This window comes from Rhea pennata, chromosome 2, assembly GCF_028389875.1.
Source record: "Rhea pennata isolate bPtePen1 chromosome 2, bPtePen1.pri, whole genome shotgun sequence".
Lineage (NCBI taxonomy): Eukaryota > Metazoa > Chordata > Aves > Rheiformes > Rheidae > Rhea > Rhea pennata.
In genome coordinates this window covers 4,086,389-4,106,078 of record NC_084664.1, presented here as the reverse complement: position 1 = coordinate 4,106,078, position 19,690 = coordinate 4,086,389, and the positions used below count along the sequence as shown (strand labels likewise).

The following is a 19,690-nucleotide window of genomic DNA, read 5'->3' as shown; positions in this document are numbered from 1 at the left end:
TCCTGTGTTTAGCATTACATTTGGCAGTAAGAAGACCTAATATAATGTTTTGTACACCAACCGCGTAAAAAAAAAGTTTAACCTGTCCACAAACGTATGTGTCAATACTCCAGTCAAGTAAAAATTCCACTTCACGTAGGTGCATATGTAATTGAAAAAGACAAACTTGTCTGTAGTCTTTCCTACAGCACCATTTTTTGCTTCATTTTATGTAACGCAAGAAACTGGTTGCAATGTTAACTCCACAGCAAGACTTTTCATTCTTAAATTCAAATAATTTAGGATTACCATTGAGCTATTTGGCATGAAGGCCCTGGAAATTCAGCTTGTTGGGCATTTCCATGGGTCAGAGTGCCTGAGCATTTGTAGTGTTCAAATATCAGTGCAATAAGCATTTCAGGGAATTGAGGCCAATGCAGCACATATGTGATGAGTAGCACTGAGCCATCATATATCACATATATTCAGCGATGGATGGTGTTTAAGTAATGGTTTGTAGTCACTGTTGCCTCCTTAAATTTCTTGGTCCTTCTTCCTTGGTAAATCTATGTCTAGGAGGACAGAAAAGTTATTCTGGTTTGATGAAAAATTTAGCCTGCCTTTCATGTGGCAGAGACCCTGAGTTGGCAAGCAAGGCTAGTTTTCATAACTAAATGCAGCAAGCTTAAATGACCATTGGTTGCAGGGGCTATGCAAAGTGGCACAGGCCCTTTGTCCGGTGTTAAGGAAACTCAGCACTAAAGCGACAAAAGCTTTACAAATATCTCGAGCCGCTTGCCCTTTCCCGGCTGCCCAGATCAATTAAGCTTGTCCTTAAGCACAATGGTGATCCCATGGCACATGCAGCAGCACCTGGACTGACCTTCAGAGGAGGCTGGCCCTCCAAAAACCCGTTGTGTGGGGGGGAGGGGTTCAATGCAAAAATGAATTCAAGCTTCAGAAGACCATAAGGAGCAAGAATTTCTGGCCTATTGGTTAGAGATTTCATCTGAGAGGGAGGGGCAGAGGTCCTGCTACATGGATTTTTCCAGCAGTTTCTCAGTACTCTTTAACTTTCATATAAAATAGGGAAACAGTCCTACCAAGAAGTTCCTAGCACAGACTATTGGAAAGTTTTATAAGGCAACAGGAAGGCCATGTTTCAGAAAGGAACTGAATATTAATACCTTGGACCACAGGAAAAGCCATTGGCCTGTTGATGTTGTATAGAGATGAGGGCACCAACACAGCCTCGGGCTCATCCAACAGCACTTTAAAGGAGAGAAGGGCCCCCTGCTCCACCCTCTGAAATAAAAGCGTGCTACCTGAGGCATCTGAGAAAGACAGAGAGTAGGAAATGTAAAACTAACCCCTTTACTCAAGATATGTCCTGTGGGAAAAACATCTGCTTCCACTTACAGAGAAGGGGGCAACCTCTTGAATGTGTAAATGTGTAAATATATCAACTGACACTTTTTCAGCAGCTCAGTATGATGCTGCAGAGGTGTACCCCATCCACTGAGTTCCTCAGGACCAGTCAGGCGCAAAGGAGTTGCCTGAGGTAAGGAAGGGCATTGCAGTCTGTCCTTCCTCAGAAATGAGGTCCTGCATGCTCTTGTGTGATCAGCTGAAGGAGACCCTCACCATTCCCATCAAATAGATGGCAGCTGCGTTTGGTTTTCATGCCAGTGAGCAGCACGAGCAAAGGAAAAATCACAGCTCACGTACAGCAGACACTTCTCACTGTGCTGCTCTTCTCCGACCTGAACTACCTCACCCTGTCCACAGAATCCTGTAAAACCCAGCCAAACGGTTGCTGTTGGCTTAGGGACACAGGCATTGCGATGGACTGGCTTCGGTTCCTCTTTCTGGGCTTTTTAACAGCATTTGGTCTCTTCCTATGATTCTGCAAAGAATCTCTGTGATAGTAGCACAACTGTAACAGACCCACCTCTTCATGGTGCAATGGTCTGGATCTTTACCGTCAGGTTAGACTAAGAGATTTCCATCTGCTGAGCAGCTACTGAAGAATATTATTCCCGTATCCGCTGATTTTCTGCTCACTGCTAAAATCTAATTTTTACAGCAAGAGAAATGTCAGATGGAAAAAATAACTAGAGAAAGGCCCTATAAATAATACAAGAAAGTACAAAACAAGAGAAAGAGAACTGAGAGACATAATGGAGATGTATGTTTGCCAGTTCTCTTTCAAATCTCACACTAGGGCTTTAAGGTTCACTTCACCAAAGGTATTGAGACACTTCCAGAAAGTACCAGAAAATAGGAAAGAGAGTGGAGGGAGGAGAAGAAAAGAAAGAAAGAAGCTATAACTAGATTCTTTAATTAAGAGAGGCCCTAATGATCCAAACATTACCTAACAGTAAAAACAAAAGAGAGGGGGGGGGGGATAATGTTGCATGTATTCATATCAGTTTAGTGCCAGCATTAATTTGAAGATATACCGGCAAGTTTAGTGAATGAAGGATGTGTGAAGCAGTGGGAAGCTATAAATAAGAGGTTTGGGCTGTTTACTGTCCAAGACCAGTGGCAGCCAGGAGCATGGGCTGTAGGGTAACCATCCAACCCGTCTTATTCACATCTTTGTTTAGGTTTTGAAATTGTCCAACCAGAGATCAGACTCTTTGAAAAAGGACCAGTAGGTGCAAGCTGATAGTCCATCCACGAAGGTAGTATCTCATCACCTTTTCTGCAGCCAAAGAGATGCAGCTTGTACAAGCCCACACTCTGGTATTTATGAAGAAGGCATAAGATGTCTCTTACATCCCCTAGAGAAAGGATTTTCACACAAGTAATTACTATAGAGCAGCTGACAAAGAGTAACTTCTTTCTTTGTTGGTGAAACAGCTGCTTATGGCTATCATCCTTGCAGCCTTGGTTGCTGCACCATACCCAGCATAGGTTCTCAACCACAGTCAGAGTTGGCACTAGAAAGTAAAAAGGGTTGTGAAGAAAGATTATGGTGCTGGGAGGTGTTCTGCAAAACAGGTTATGGGAGAAGAAGGGAGCATGGGCTTGAGGTCTGAGTTTGGGAAGGGAATGTGCAGTGATGGAGAGTGAAGGAAATCATGAGTATCAGAGAAGCTAAAGCTGTCACACTGTCATTTTGAGATAGGGAGGTGATAAATGCCAGTGGGGCATGAAGCTGGGGTCCTGGTATGTGGAGCTGGAGGCATGCCAGGCTGGGAAGCTGGGGAAGGTCTGTGCCATAGGATTCGGGTTCTGCTCTGGAGAGATGGAGTTTGCAGTAGAAGCAGCGGAAAGGTCTTCATTTCAGCTGTAAGTTAGCCAATCTGAGCATGCCTAAAAGTGGAAAATAAACAGTATTTCACTGCCTAGTTCCACCAGAGAATGGATGGGCAGCGTCAGAGGGGGAACCAGTGGGAGCTCTTGCTGGCTTCCTTCCCTGTCAGTTGGTCACAGGAGCTGATAGTCAGTCCCAGAGGATAGTGCTCCACAGGGAAGGGATGAAATGATCCATTCCTTCAAGGAGCAACTATTACATTCAGAGTTATGTCCCATCTGCTTATTAGACTACTCATAACATCCTGCGCTTGAGATCAGTTAGACCAACTAGTCCATTCACTTTCAGGAGAACATCTGCCTGGTCAAGTTCTAACATGGTCTCACATGGTTAAGCTTAGATGAGTTAGCCCTTTGCCATCTCCTTTGCTCATAGGAATGGCCCAGGAGTGAAGGCAGAAGTTAAGATGGAACATTAGACTGTAAGACCTTTGGAGCAGGCACTTGCTTTGAATAAATAACCCTATCACGCCTGACATAGCAGTGCCCTAGTCACAGGCTGACGCTTTTAAAGCAATGCCGTATTGCCAATAATGAGATCAGATGTGACAAGTGCGGTGATGTGTGTCATTAAGGCCCTGATCACCTTCTCCTTGTGGCTGCTGACTTCCAATTGGCTTCTCTTATTACTGAGGTTGCATTCAGAAGCCCCATTATGATTCTCCCACTGATGAGCACAAAATAGGGAGAGGTACCCAATTTATCAAGATAATTCTATTTTTATGACTCAGCTCTGAGTCATCTGACTCAGAGGCTAGACCAGCTAGAGCTAATCACCATCTTAGAAATACTCACAAGACCCTAAATAAAATCAAACTAGTATTCCTAATAGACAAAAATGGAAAGGCCCAGGCCCTCAAAGGCTGTTAGTTATGTAACTCCTATTAAAGTCAGTGGAAACGAAATGCTTAAATAGCCTTGAGGATTAAAGTCACAGGGCTTAAACTTGCTTCTTACGTGAGGTAAAGCAGACATAAGAGCTTCCTATTGAATTCAACAGATGATAGTGTTATCTTTGAGGAAGCCTGTGTGGGAAGGCATAAAGTGCAGAGATGTGGACCACATTTTTTGTTTGCGTAAAATTGCTATAGCTCCATTTATTTTAATAGAGTGCAGCAGTTTTCTGTCAGCTGAGGATCTGACCCTGGCAGGTTTTCCTGTGTTGGAAGCTCATAAAATAGAGGTTGTCTTGTGTAACTTCCATATTAGCAGTGATTAAGTTTTAAAAGTCTTGCTATTTCCAGCTGGCTTTCAGCTGTCATAAAAGAGGTGAAAGTATGAAGAATGTCCAAGCTTATCTCGTGGGTCATTGGGGTCCAAACGGGTTAAGTTGATGATAGAGAGACAATGTTTTGTTCAGGTTCGTTACTGGCCCAGTTCTGGTGCAAGTAGAGGTGGTGGCAGGGGAAGAAAAACATGAAAATTGAGCCCAGTAGCTTCTTCCTGATATCTCCATCCTCGCATGTCCGGATGGGAGCGGGAAAGACTAAGCTCACTTGTACAGTGTATGCGTGCATGCATATGGCTGTACTATGCCTATGTACATTTGTCTAGAAATCGTATTTCTTCTTTATGAAAACGATAACAGCTCTACAAGCTCAGTCAATAAATTCAGGTTGTAATGGCTTAATAAATTGCTCTGTGACAGCTGATATGGGATAAGTATTCCAGTATGTGCTCTTAGGCAATGAAGGGTGCATGAAAATGTACTGCATCAAGACCTGGAGGAAAGAGGGTTAAGATAAATGGAATTAATTTGGTATTGCCAAGGCTTAAGAGCATTCTTGCATAATGTTTCTAGGGCTCCCTTGATGCACAGCAGCATGTTAACAGGAAAATGTGTGCTTCAAACCTTGTACCTCTGCGCCTGAGATAGATGGTGGCCATGAGCTTTTTCTGAATTCTGTCATGTTAGTCCATCTGCTGTACATTTTATAGGGTGGACCTACAGCTGAAGCTCCTAAGGGCAGCAGGAGTGAGGGACCGTCATTAAGATTTAAGACTGCTAATCTCATGAAGATCTTTAAAGGTGTTTTATCTTTTCTTTGTTTTAATTACTGGTAAATGAGAATTTACGTTAGCCAAGGTGCTCACAAACTGAAGGTCAGGTGCCTTGATCAGAAACCACTTCACTTCAGTCAAGATGGCATTTTAAGAATTTCTTTAGTGGGTGAATAACCAAAAATAGCGTTAGGTTCTCAGCACCCAACACTTCTGCACATCTCCCAGGAAAACTTACTGAGCTGCCCACTTGTGTGGCAATTTAACATTTAAAATAAATTATCGTACTCCACAATAGGGAAGGCAGGAAGGAGCCAAAGGCACCCAAGTGATTTAGGAAGTTAAGTCCCATTTGAATGGACCTTGGATCTCTTGTCTGGTAAAACATAAACCTTAGGGGTCTTTTTTTTTTTCTTGTTAACCTGTTTGAATCAAGGCTAAAACTGCAATTAAAAAGCAGGGAGAAATAAAGTGATGAATTTTTGCCAGTCAGTCGTGTTTGTTTGTGTTTGTAATTTGTTTTTCTGATGTTATACAAAAGGCTGAATGTGCCAAGGGTAAGTTAACACTTTTTATTTTCCTTTCATTTTTTATGGCTTGGTAAATTGGCTTGACCTAAGGGCTCATTTTCTGAGGAACAGAATCACCCCGTAAGAAGCTGCTTTATTTCTGTCAATAATTCCCATTGACGTCATGCAGAATTTCTGCAAATTAGTCCTCCAGAGCAAAGCCCTCTGGAGGTCAGCAGGGGCTTTGCCGTTGGCCTCTGTGGGGTCAAGCCGTCATCCCATGTAGCCAGATTGTCTGTGGAAGACTCGACACAGTAGCAAAAGGCTGAGATAACAAATCTCCGGAAAGTCTCATTTTTGGTTCACTGTGTCAGCTTCTGGAAATGCCTTCTGTGCTGTAGGTTCTGCTGCAGAAGCTTTGATGTGGCATGTTTTTCCATTCCTCTGGCAAAGCCATCTAAGTAGTGAAAAGACAGTATGTAATAGCCACTAGCTTTAAGCATGAAATGAGACAAGATACAGGAGATCGAGATATGCAAAAGCGTATTTTTGCCACCTCCTCAGGAAAGGTCCAAGCCAGAATCAGCAATCACTACTGAAAATCCACCTCTCATCTCTCTCTGAAGATGATTTGTAGAAGAAGATTGCTGTAGCCTCTAGTTGGGACAAAAAATACCCAGTGAAAAAAGGAAGACAAGTTCTCTTTCTGTTTCCAGTAAAGAAGAACATATTCCTAGGGTAAACTGCATAGAAGATTGTCCGCACCCTCCCTTTCTTAACAGAGGCAGGAATACTTCTGCCAGTACAGGATAGCCACCTCTCCCATCAGCCTTTTGGCCTCTCAGAAAGAAAACAACTTCATAAATAAAAGTAAAATTAAAAGCAGAGAGAAGTGACCCATGAAAAATAAAAATATAAGTTTGTAAATTATGTCTTTTCTGATATCTCTGTGCAACATGCATGGAAATAAGTGGACCATGCATAACTGTGGACAGTGCTGTACTGTATGTAGATTATATAATGATTTCCAAATTGTTAATTGAGTGAACTGCAGTGTCAAGATAGTGAGATGGGGGATTAATGATATCTTGAAATCTTACAAGCAGAGCAATTATTTTGTTACTATCTCCTCACTACAGATTATACAATAGCTTGTCTGAGATGGCCACCTCAACATAAAAAAAAAAATTATCCCAAATTGGATGGGATTCAGTCCTGCTTTAGGATGTCAAGATTGTGCAAACACAAGATTAACTCTTGAATTTAGTTACCTGCCTGATTTATGATATGACGGTGTGAAGTGGCAGCATAGGCCAGTCTGTACCTGAAAACCCTAACTTTAGCATCTCCATTGCAGAAGGTGCTTGCTCTGCATGCCTCGGCAACAGGATCATGAGTGAGATAATAAAAAGCTTTTAAATAATGTCTAGGAAGGCTCTTTGACCAGGATGGGGAGAAGAGCAGCTGTTGCTATAGGCAAAATCACCATGAGTCGCACAGCAACCAGCCTTTTGGATAGGTCATGTCTTCTGGACAGTATAAAAGCAAAGCGCTGGATAAAGCTATCAGTGAGAAAATGAGGTTTCATCTGTTTTCTGTTGAAGAGGCCTGAAGAAATCTCTGTTAGTCACTTGTTCCTGCTTCAGCGGTGGTAGGTCACATAAAAGGACCTGAGTTCCTTAAAGAAGGTTTGGAGGCCTGAAGGTTTCTTGACTGATTGAAGCTAACGTGAGCCCACATTTTCACTGAGGGCACCAGAGACAAGGCTGAAGGCACTGTCCAGACTTCATGAATAATGCCAGGAGCTGCAGCATAGCCCAGGATTAGAGGCGGTGGCTCCCAGAGCAGTTTTCCCATGCTCGGGGCAATCAGACTCAGGCAGACCCTTTATGTCGCAGTGTATCTCCAAGCCCCTTTATATTTCCTTGATCAAAATCCTTCGGCCTTCCTCAAAACCGAGGCGTTCTCAGGCCAGGTCTTGTCCAAACTTGTATAAGATGCTTATACTGAGCTAGATAAATTCAGTGGCTGGTCAAGACTGCCAATCCTCAGCAGTTATTAACGGGCAGGGATACCTCCATCAGAGTCATTATCGCTGAGGGGTATGAGATGTGTATTTAATACAGCAGCAGATTCAGCTCTGAATTAATCACTGCCTCCAGCATCACAGCCGCATTTTCCTTTCTGGATCAGTTGGTCAGTGCACCAGTTTTATGAGAAAAACATTTTTCTTGGGGCTAACATTATTTGAAAATGTAAAAGGCTAATAGCCACAGCACAGAAGCCTCATAGCTTTTGGCCATTGCTCAGTCTTGCTTTTCCCATCGTAATGCCCCTGCTCCTTGCTTCCATCTCAGAAACTCTAGTTCTATCTTGAATGCGCTTTTCCTATGGTCTGACAAAGTGGACTGTGGTTTTGCTCAGTGCACATAGCCCACGAATACCACAGGTAGCTCTTTTGTCCTTCCCTGTCATTACAATAAGCTCTGGATTTGGCCCACTGTTGCCACCCAAAAATTCTGGCCCAGCAACCCCACTACTGGCATAGGTCTTCACATCGCACCAGGTGTCTACCCAGCTCTCCTCTCTCCTTTTTGAAAGGCTAGCCTATATTCCTAAGTATCAGCAGCACATTAAATATTTGCCATAAAACAATTGCAAAAAGCCCTCTTCTCTTTCAAAGCAAATGCAGTCTCTTTGCCTTCTCTAGTCCCTTGTTAGCCTTTAGGCCCTTGCACTTGTCAGTGCCTAAATCAGTATGTGCTCGGGGCAGCTTTGTCTCAGAGGGCAATAAATGCCACTCACGTGGTGCAATCTTGCTTTGGAAGTCACAGGCCTGATTCCTATGGGGAAGGGAGACATTCACACCCATGCAGAGGGAGTGCAAAATGCTCCATGACCAGCAAGACAAGTACTTTGCACTCATTTTGCACATGTGTAAGTATCCATCTAAAGTGCAAAATAATTGAAATCAAGTTCAAGGTTGCCTCTACATTTGTGAGAAACAGCCTTCCTCATGTACTTTAGGACATTACTTTAGTACAGTGTGATAAGTTTGATTTTTCCCAGTCTTGCTAGCTCAGCACCTTTAAGGATTCTGCATAAAGGGCAAGCTTCTCCCATCTAACATGGGCGTCTCATACCCATTAAGATGCCTGTGGCTATGCCAAAGATGGGCACAGCACTGATGGAAATGATACAGGACCTATAGGAAACCCCCATCCTCCTAGACCAACGGCTGGAGGACGGACAGAATACCTGACAGTGCCTAAAACAACACTGGAAGCCTACGTTTAAACTGCTTAATCTTGTCAGGTGGTTGCTTTAGATTGTCCTCAGTTAAGCAGTCATCAGTTAATTAGACTAAATGTAAATGCTTACAACGTAGATGGCTGGCCACACCAAGTCTATGGAGAGTTGGTCCATATAGTGGGCTTCAGGCATGATTCATCTCATCCTCAAATAAACTTCTAGAATAAGTGATGTGAAATTCTGTTATTGAGTATGATGAATTAAAGAGAAGCACAAAAGTGCTTGTTTGGGTAAAAGAGGCTCTCATTCCTCATCGGTTGGAGGCAGAACCAGTGTCTCAGCAGTTGATGACAGACTGCACATGTTGAAGGGAAGGGTCTTGAGGGGAAAAGCAAATAGCCTGTGTCTAATGCAGGGGAGGGAACTAAGAGGGGGAGCAGAGAAGGGCCACTTGGCTAGATGTGACAGCATCGCAGCTGAGGAAAACCACCTCTCTGCTGTATCTTGCGTGGACGCAAGCAGTGTAAGCTGCTTGTAGAAAGGCAGCAAAACAGGTTCTTGTATATGAAATAGTGAAAGGGGAGAGAACAGAAAAAGTGGTGTTGTAATGCTGTTTCTCCTGCTGAAAATAGCTTTTCTAAACATAGCCTATATTAGTCTTTCAACACTGACATGTTGTGGGGTCTGCTCTTTATGAGAAAACGCCTTCTAGTGAGCTGTTATAGCTCATCTCTACCTAGTGCCTGTCATCTAAACAGTAAAGCATCTTACATAAACAGGGATTTTTTTCACCATCATTATAACAGCAATTCTGAGGCTGCATTAGATAGATCAGGAAGGTAGAAACCCTATTACCAGGTGCTGCACATTATAAAGAAGAGGAAGTCTCAATAGCCAGGCAAGACTGTTTTCCAAATGTGTCCCTGAGTTGCCTATCAAAGGGGATTCAAGGAGAGAACAACAGTGCAGTCAACAGCAAAACTGCTTCTCTCTTTGAAAAATCTAGCCTAGTTTAAACTTAGGTAATGGTATATCAGGCAGCAAGAGTGTACCATGAGTTACTTTGTAAGATAGGGGCCATCTCATGAGTTGCAGGACATCTGCAGTAGCATGTCTTCAGCTAGGCTGGGCTCCCCAGGCTCTCTGCAATGTTGGTGGGGAAAGGGTACTTTTACAATACATCTGCTCTCCTTTCGGTGTCTCCGTGTGGATGAGATAGATCACACTGTGGACTCTGTTGACTATACTGATTGTATCTCCACTGACTAGAAAGGAGGTCATGGGTGCTAGCTTAGGAGAAGATGATGACTTCATAGGTATCAAGATTTAGAGTCCCACCTACAGGCACTAGCCTGTACCACTCTAGCCTGTGCTAATACAGCTTCATTGTAGGAACTCACTTGAGTTTGGTCTCAGATAGTGCATCCAAATCTGTTCCAAAGCAGCAGAAACATTCCTGTGTCGCAGGAGATCCCAGGCTGCAATCCATTATTGCCACGTCCTCAAACCAATACATAAAAATATCTTTTCTGCAGGCAGAGCAAAAAGTGGCTAGGGTGGCAGCAACTGCTAAAATAGTCAGGTATCTCCCAGCACAGAGCTGTTCTGCTCTTGCTACCACCCACTTCAGGTGGTCTTTCTACCACCACTTTAGAGAAGGAGCTGCAGAAACCAGCTGTTGTCTGTGTGTGTGATTCATCTCTGGGCAGTTACAAGCCACAACTATATTAGAGAAGGAGTTAGGGTTAGGGTGTACCAAAAATATAATAGTTGCCACTGCTTGTGGAAAAAGTGGTGATATGTTTGGTCATCCAGATTTGGGATTTCTGCTGCCACAGAATTATGTTTAACACAGCTTCCTCTCTGTGACACTAGTAGCTCTACAAATACAGTTTGGAAATGCCTACCTGATAGCCTCTTTTATGTGAAACTCACATGCACTTTTTGTCAGCAGCCTTTCCTTGTCCCTGACGTATTCCAGCTCCTCATGATGTGCTCCAGCTTCATACTTCTGCTGTCATTTCAACACAACCATCCAGGAAAGATTCCCCAAATTCAATCCTCCTGAAAAGTAAATCCACTTTTGGGGAGGGTGTGATTGAGATGCATCAAGGTTGGTCCCTTAAATCTACCACTTCATCTGGGAGCTGCTGAATTAGGGCCATACTCTGCTGGGCACACTCACACCAGTAAATCCCCACTGGGTGCAGACACACAAAGCGGGCAAGCAGACTTTGGGTGAATGAGATGTGCCAGTGTCACACCACCCATACGCACATAATAGCGGAGAGGAGCAAAGAACATGGGGAAGCCATAGGGACAAGGTTGCCACATTGGGGGCCCCTGTCAGCTCAGCTCTGTGTCACCTTCCCTCCCACGTAGTTAACTGTCTGCTCTGCCTCCACCTTCCCCCATCCCACCCTGCAGCAAGTTTCTGTTTGTGCCATCTGGCTCGCAGGAGGGAGCTGATGTGCATATAAATTGATTAGCAGGAGCACATGAGGATCGCCAGTGTGACATACTGGTGGGTGCTAGGGGAGGGTTGAATTAATTTTGAGTGATCGGTGGGGACAAGTCTCTCTCTCAAACATGTGGCACTGCGAAAACACTTTCTGTGCTTCTTTTTTAATCAGTGTGTTACATAGCAACTGTTTCCAGCAAGAGGGGAGAGCAGGGAGAAATGTGAGCTTGTCAGGGGTGCAAATCGATAGTGCTCTAAACTCAGTGTAATGCACGTGCACAGACCAAGGAAGCAACCCAGTATGCAGGGAGCTGGTTAAGGAGCACCACAAGTCAGACTGATGCCCTTGCCCCAGCCCTTGCTCTTGACCCAAGGAGACTCACTGAAGTCAATGAGGCTGTTGCCAACTCATCATCTCACAGATGCTTAGGCAGCAGCAATGCAACCAATGTCTTCCAGAGAAACATTTTCTGGAGGAACAGAAGCTATTGCTAGAGGAAGCAGGCCTTGCACACACAAGGCTCCCGTGTGTACAGGTCCAGCTGTGGCTGCATTTGGGTATATCAGATGCTAGTGCAATGGCCAGCACTAGTGTATCTCTTTGGGCAGCTGATTTCCACCTTAGAGTTACTTGGCTCCTGAAAGTCAGAGGTAAATTTCCCATCCATTACTTTTTTTCTTTTCTAAGCTGACCGTTCCCATTAACTGCAAAATGTCCCATTTCTGTGCTGCAGTGAAATCTTCACACAGCAGGTTATTGTGTTTAATTATTCATTCTCTGAGGAAAAATAATCCTCCTTCCCCTTTCAAATCTGTTCCCTTCTAAGACGATCAAATCTCTCCATACTCATTAGTGTTCACTCTGCTTTTCCTCTTTACCTTTTCTTTATTTTTTTAAAAAATACGATATTAGCCTTTTTTTAACCATGCCTCCAGAATTCTTGGCCTTCTTCAAACCCCTGTCTCCAAACCCCTTTAGTTTTTACCATATCTACTGGGCCATAAGGTGATCAGAACTGACCTTGTTTTCAAGAGCTACTTCATACAGGTCTTTGGAATTGTTTTTTTTTATCCCCTGGGAAGTCTGTCTGTTTAAGTCAGAGCCTTCATTGCTTCAGGTTCAGAGGTCTTGGCAATACTAGCAGGCAGTGCCATTGGGAATCAAAGGGGCTTGGAAATGTGTCTCTGGACCAGTGCAACGAGGGAAGTCTTCCCTTTATCAGCCTACCTCAGGGCACATTGTACACGTTGAATTTGTGCATAGAACAATTTGTGTAGGGACTCAATTTGTGCACATTTTCTTTTTCCCCTCTGGAGGCTGGTATCTATAAGGAATCTGAAGGTACTCATGTATCAGAAAGTGCATTGTGGTCCCCTAGAAGGGAAGGGATGCCCAGGTTGCTCAGGGTGTCGTTCATCATGATGCTGACTTCAGTGGTAAAACCAGCTTAAGAAATCCCCACTTACTCTCCATTGCTTGTTTTCTCCTCTCTGGTGCCTACCACCTCCATTGTGCTGAACCAAGGGCTCGTGGGCTGCACGTAAACTAGCTCACTGAATGGATGTCAGCTTAAAGTAGCAACTTTTTGGATGGTTCTTCTGAACCAGTGCAGTAGTTTATTTCAAATCTCGGCCCCATGCACCATTGCAGTGGCACAGCAGAGAGGCTGGTATCTGCACATCACAGCAGGGCCTCCTAGCATCAGCTTTGCCACTGAGGCAGCTTCCCATAGATGTACATCCCAAATCCACAGCAAGCAGCACCATGCTGATGGGGATCATAGTTCAGCATATCAGCCTGTCACCACTCAGCAGGATTTCCATGCCTGAATGTGTCACTAGGCTACCTAAACGGCATCCTGACCGGAGCTGACTCACTCAAGCAGGCACGCTGTGCTTGCCATGCAGGAGTTAGCACACGTCGAGCAAGCCAGATGCTCCTTGCGCCCGGCAAGCTAGAGAAGCCTTTTGGCTTTCTATGGGAGGAGGTCATTCCGTACAAAATACAGATCCTTCAAAAAACAATCCCAAAGTTACATGGAGTTGTCTCCTCCATCGGTGTTTTACTGTGATTGACGTGTTTACGATGGAAATGCTCTGTAATTCACTGCTGTTAATTTCTTCTCTTGCAGATTGGCTGCAAAGCTATGATGGTTTTCTTTCAGTACTGCGTTATGGCCAACTTCTTCTGGCTGCTTGTGGAAGGCTTGTATCTTCACACCCTGTTGGTCATCTCCTTCTTTTCAGAGAGAAAATACTTTTGGTGGTACATCTTGATTGGCTGGGGTACGCATCTTCTCAAACCTGAATGCCAGGAGGTGATCCTGACAGGCATTTTTAACAGCAGTTTAAGGTGGTGAGAATGGGGATTTTTGGACAATCACTAGGAGACTCTGTCCAGGCTGTAAACTGTCTGACTCCGAGCCACACTCAGCTGCTAGGTTAGGGCCTTCAAAACCACACTCATATTCTTCCACCTAGCTGGACAGGTGTCCCGAACTCAGTGTCATGCATGGGCCTTAAATTTAAGGGTGGATCCCAGAGCAAAGCTGGACTCCTCGATTAAGCCCTTCCAAAAGACACTGTAATCCCTCACTCTCTCCCCGCATTCAATCTAGTTGTCCACGGAGATCCCATTGCCTCTGTGCTGATGTTGATAACCTTCTGCTTACTGCATTCGTGATTTCTCCATCTTTAATGTGAATCCACTCTCGCACACAAACAACATAAAATAAGACAAAATGAAACTGCACAAAGCTGCCCACAGCTGAAATGCTAATTTATGCAAATTAATCCTACCAGACTAGCTTTTCTTCTTTCTCCCAAGAGAAATCTCTTTTCCCCTTTAAGCTTTTTAGCTTAAGGTTTATATATAAACAAGCAAAATGGCTCTCTGTTCCACATTCTTGATAGTTGAAACCAGGAAATAATTAGAGCGGGAAATAATCTTGAGAAGTTAAAAAAGCATTTGTGTCATGCACGGGGGTATGCCTGGACTCAGGATTTGATCAACTAGCCATAGAGTAACTTCCATCAAAAGTGACAGAAGTTACGCTTGGGTTCACACTGCTGAACAGGGATCGTTCTCTGTGCTATAATCATGTGAAGAGGTGAAGTTAGCAGGCTTAGTTTCAGATGCATTTAATCAGGTCAGATCTTTAAATCCACCTTGCTCCTTGCTCACAGGTACTCTTTCTCTCAGGAAAAGTAGAGCTGGAAGATTTTAAAGAAATATTTGCAGAGCTACTGATTTTAAATCAAAGGAAATCTCTTGCACTTATAAGTATATGGACAACTCTTACAAATACTATAGACCTCTTTAGAAATTCTGAGGTTGTTTGGATGAGGAAGAACAATTTAAGTAAAGGACTGGTGCTTGAAGGAACTTTCGGCATTTAATTCATCCATCATTTGCAAGAGCTTCAGTGATGAATCTGAAATGAATCATGCAAGAACTGATGTTTTGCACACCCTCATTGCAGTTCTTACTGTTGCATTACCTTTGCACTCAGAAATCACAACAGATAACATGAAATACTGTGAGTAACACAGAGCAAAGAGAATTTTCCTTCCTGGAGCATTTCCTATCTAAACGTAATCAAAAACAACAGACAGAGCTAGAAAAAAAAGGATAGTACAAGTACATAACATGACTGCCCTAGTCAGGCAGTAGATCATGGAGAGAGGGGCAGAAATAGATTCATCTGACCAAGTACAGATACCTAGTCGCTCCAGGCTCCCATTATAGTTAGTGGAGATACAGTCAATACAATCAAAGTGGTCCAAGAAGTATTTCTTGTCCTAAAACAAACATCTAAATTAGTTCAGAATTGTGTCTTAGAAGTACATACATCTCTCCACTGATACTACAGAGAGCTTGCAGTGACTGGCTTAGATGCAGATGTTGCATACTGTAGATGTCTCAAGTGAGATGGGATGACACCTATTCCTTGTGTCTCATCATCATCAGGTTTTTGTAGGCATTGCAGCAGAAGGATAAATCAGGTAGGGAACAGTTTACAGGAAACTCATCTTACATGGTCAGTGAGAGAGAAAGGCAACATGTTGATTGGCATGTGAGCACTGAAGACCTGATGTACACCATTAAGGGAAGCCACCATCTCAGTCATTCTGGAGAGATGGTGGTGATGGGGAAGAGCAGCCTTGAAAACATGGATAATGATTTGTGAAAGTAACACCACGTCTTCTCTTGCCAGGTGCCCCTTCTGTGTTCATCACCGCATGGACTGTTGTCAGGATTTACTATTTCGATGTTGGGTAAGCCTATGGACTCCATTCTCATTCCTTTATAACTGATGCATCTTCGGGGAAGGCCAAGAAAAGCCCTGCAGGTTGAGAAACCCTGTCATCTGCTGCAGCTTCCTTCCTAACCTAACCCCAAGGATGGTCAGAGTACAGTCAAAGCATTCCCCCACCTCCAAGGCCCAGGAAACGCTCCCAGGCATCCCTGAAGACATGTTCTTTATCTGAACTTAGGCGAGTCGCTTAACGTCTTTGTTTCCCAGTCTGGTTGTCAGGATATTTGCAGGGGATTAGTGAACAGACCCTGGCTAAAATCACGAGTGGGCTGTGGGATGTTAGCAAAGATATTGTTTGGATTATGGAATATTAGGAGGATATGTCAAATATATTAACCAAAATTAACCTACAATGTTGTTACTGGAGTTACCTTGTGGATTTATTTAGTTAGATGAGTTTCACCAAAATGATTTCACACTCCTGGAAGAACACTTTAGAAGTTGAAAATGTGGGGTTTGGTTCTAAATATCAATGTTTTTCTTAGGTAACTCCTCTGATACTAAAGTGAATGGGGAATGAGGCATACATTTCCCAGAGCAGGAAGGATGCTGACAAGTCTTGCACTGATATATTCATTAGCACAATCAGCATATGCTCCAGTGCACCTGACAGGGGAATAGCCTCACGCTAGCAAAGCTCTTCTGCCCCCCATCCAGGTCATGTGTGGATGGGCCTTGGGAACTTCCTGCTGGACAGATTCCTACTGACCCTTCCCCTTTGCTGAGCAAGAGCAAGGCAACCATCAGAAACATGAGTGTCATTAGCACTACTGTCAGCTCAGTAGCACGGATTTCATTTCACACCACCCACTTGGGCTGACAGATGCCAATCCTGATACTACTGCAGTAACACATTTCATTTTCCCTTGCTGCCCTGTTAATATCTTCATTGCGATCTTATTTGGACAGGAGAATAGAAAACAGACCTCTCTGGGCAGGCTCATCGTTCTGGGAAAGTAAAATGAAGGCCACGTGCTACCATTAGGGTTGGTGGCATTTCCTACCAGTCCTTTGTTGCTGGATTTAGGGAGGTGCTTTGTGGCTTATAGTGTGCAATAAAACTGATGAGCTTTGGACCCTTCTCTAATTAAAGAGTTCTTATAAAGGTGTCTGCAACAGCAGAGAAATCACTGGATGTTGCATATGGTCCCACTTGGTCTTACAGTCCTACATAGCAAAGATACCAGCTGAGCAGCTGCCCCACGCTCTGAGCTGTGCTTTGCATCCTGCAGAAATGGCCCTGTGTAGGCTAGTGCAGTGGAAACTGAATAAACATCCAATAGCCCTCCCACAAAAAAAAAACACTAAAAAACTCCTTTTTCTTCTTCCTCAAATGTGTCTTTGGATCTGTTCTTCATCTTCTTTAACCTAACAGCTGCTTTTGATACTTTATGTAAGAAGCAGATAATTGCAGCTAACTAAATGGGGCAGATATTAGAAGAACCCAAGGATATATGCAAATAAATAGGAGCTGATCCTCCTATCCTCCCTTATGCTTTCACTCAAGCAGTCAGACTAGAGTAATTTGAAAGGCATTTATGGAAAAAAAAACCACTCTGGAGAATAACAGAATCAGGTGCTCATTATGTACTCACTGTGCATACCCTTCCTTCTTGCATTTACAGCATATGGTTCACTCCATTTTCTCCCTTGCATTCTCTCTCTCCAAATGTGTCCTGATTTGTCCTTATTTCAGGGAGAGAAGCAGCTCAGATTTCACATTGTGTTTTTTGGTGTATAGTCATGCTAACACATTTCCTGAGGGCTACTGACTTCTTTTATGGTTTCACTCTTTCTACATGAAGAAAGCCTTATTTACTCCATTAATAAATAGCCTCTGTAATGAGATAGACATCAGTATTTAACCACTCTGGCTACTCTGGTTTTAGTATATATTAGTATATATTCCCATTCAGCTCCAGCAAGTCATATTAAAACTAGCATTTTCCTGGGGCTTTAAAGCTCTACTTTTTTGTGCAAAGTAAATCAGGGTGTGAAATTACAGGATATGCTAATCCCTAATGTAGATTTTTTTTTCTTTTTTTGCATAATTAAACTGCCTACATAGAGAAATTACAGGAAATTAATCCAGATTAAATAAAAGCCTAATTATGTAGGATTAGTTAAACTGTAGTATACTCCTATTTAAACATTCTAGCTCCAAATTAAAGTGACCTTTATTCAGACTGCCTGAATTCATTTGGAAAATGAAGTACACTAGATATAATTAGGACCACTTGAATTCTAAATGAAAGGGTAGCATAGACCTGACTAAATATAAACATCTATATCTGAGCAATTCATTCTAGTCTCCATTTATAGCTAGTGGAGAGCTGGTCAGTGTAGCCTACGGAGTGTAATTCTTTTCATCCTAAAGTCAAAGCCTAAAATCGACTGTTATTTGCACTGTCAGAATTTAAAGTTAGATGAGGTGAATCCAGAGCAAACTGTCTGCAACAGGTTCCATTAATCTTATTTCAAACATGAATGCAGATCAATTTTCATGAATGTTCTCCTAAAAATGAGCTTTCAGTCACTTGATAGTTGTGAGGTCCATAGACGAATGTATTCCAAGTAATAGTCATCGTTTTCAGTTTATTCCTGTTCTGTCATTCACATGTTGGCTTTAAAACATGTTTCCAAATTACTTAGGTGAGTGCCGTGGTTTTCAGACTGTCACAAGCTGATCATTTCTCTCTGGGAGATGCATTCCTCATTTTTGAATAACCCGTAGTCCACTGTACGCTCTTCCTTCTAGTAGACCTCAGCATAGGGCAAAGTGAATCTCTGTCCTCCCACATATTCACACTGACATTAGCATTTCTGGCCAATGCTACTGCCCAAATTGCCAGTCTCATCCAAGGGTGAAGGAGGATGTAGGATTATAGCTGGGGTAAGTGCTGCCTACCAGTCCTCAAAGCAACAGCAAAGCAAGTCTTCAGCCCTTCGCAATTCATGCACACCAGGTATAGTCCTCTTTACATAACCTAGCAGATCTATCTTTTGCAATCAGGGAAAAACAAATTCTTAAGAAGATTATAGCTACTTGTTTGCTTTACTTGATATTTTAAGCTCTTTTTTTCTTTCTTTCTTTTTTTTTTTTTTTAGGTGCTGGGAAGAAATAATGGAATCTCCATTCTGGTGGATCATTAAAACACCTATTTTGGTGTCTATTTTGGTAAAGTATCAGTACATTCTTCTAGCTGAAAAGTCCTCTTTAATATTAAATGGTATGGGAGGTGGGGCTTGAGAATTATTCTGTAAAAGCCACCTGCAGACGCAGGAAAAGTCCATGGAAAAAGTGTTGACAGATAACATCCCATTGAATACTGAAGGTCTGTCTCAATTTGAGGAAGCTCATCCTCTGAATAAACATCTTTATCTTTAAGCACTGATTATGGAAAGAGTTTGATTTATTGAGCAACCAAAGTGGAACTCATTTCGTTTAACCCTGGACACCTCCATCTCAGCTAGTCACCCTGGTCACTCTGGTATGGTAGCCACAGGTGTGTTTAGCCAGTGGAGATCTAGGAATGTGATTATAGTTCCAGGAAAGGCACATCTTCTCTAATGAACCAATGGATGTCTAAATTAGATCAGATGAATTGTGCCGTGAATGTTTTTGTTTCTCTGAGCTGACTGTGTGGAGAGCCCAGGGTGACTTGTTCAGTTGTAGATGTCAACAGTGCAAAGGAATAGGGGCTGAATCCCACCTTGAATTTGTGCCTGGCTAAAAAAGGTTTAGATTAATTCCCCCAATGCTAGCATCCAACACACAGTTGGATTCCAACTGTGTGTTTTAGAAGTAAGTTCTTGAGAGACTTGGCTAATTGCAAGAGAAATAAACG

The 19,690-nt window shown here is 43.0% G+C and overlaps 1 protein-coding gene across 1 annotated transcript in view; it reads left to right on the top strand.

The window, feature by feature from the left end:
• The window catches only part of VIPR1 (vasoactive intestinal peptide receptor 1), a 111,918-nt gene that overhangs the window by 80,137 nt on the left and 12,091 nt on the right, over positions 1-19,690 (top strand). Inside the window, exons 7-9 of the mRNA XM_062567640.1 lie at positions 13,656-13,809; positions 15,741-15,801; positions 18,951-19,020. Of these exons, the coding sequence (XP_062423624.1) occupies positions 13,656-13,809; positions 15,741-15,801; positions 18,951-19,020 (285 nt within the window). The remainder of the gene's footprint in view (positions 1-13,655; positions 13,810-15,740; positions 15,802-18,950; positions 19,021-19,690) is intronic.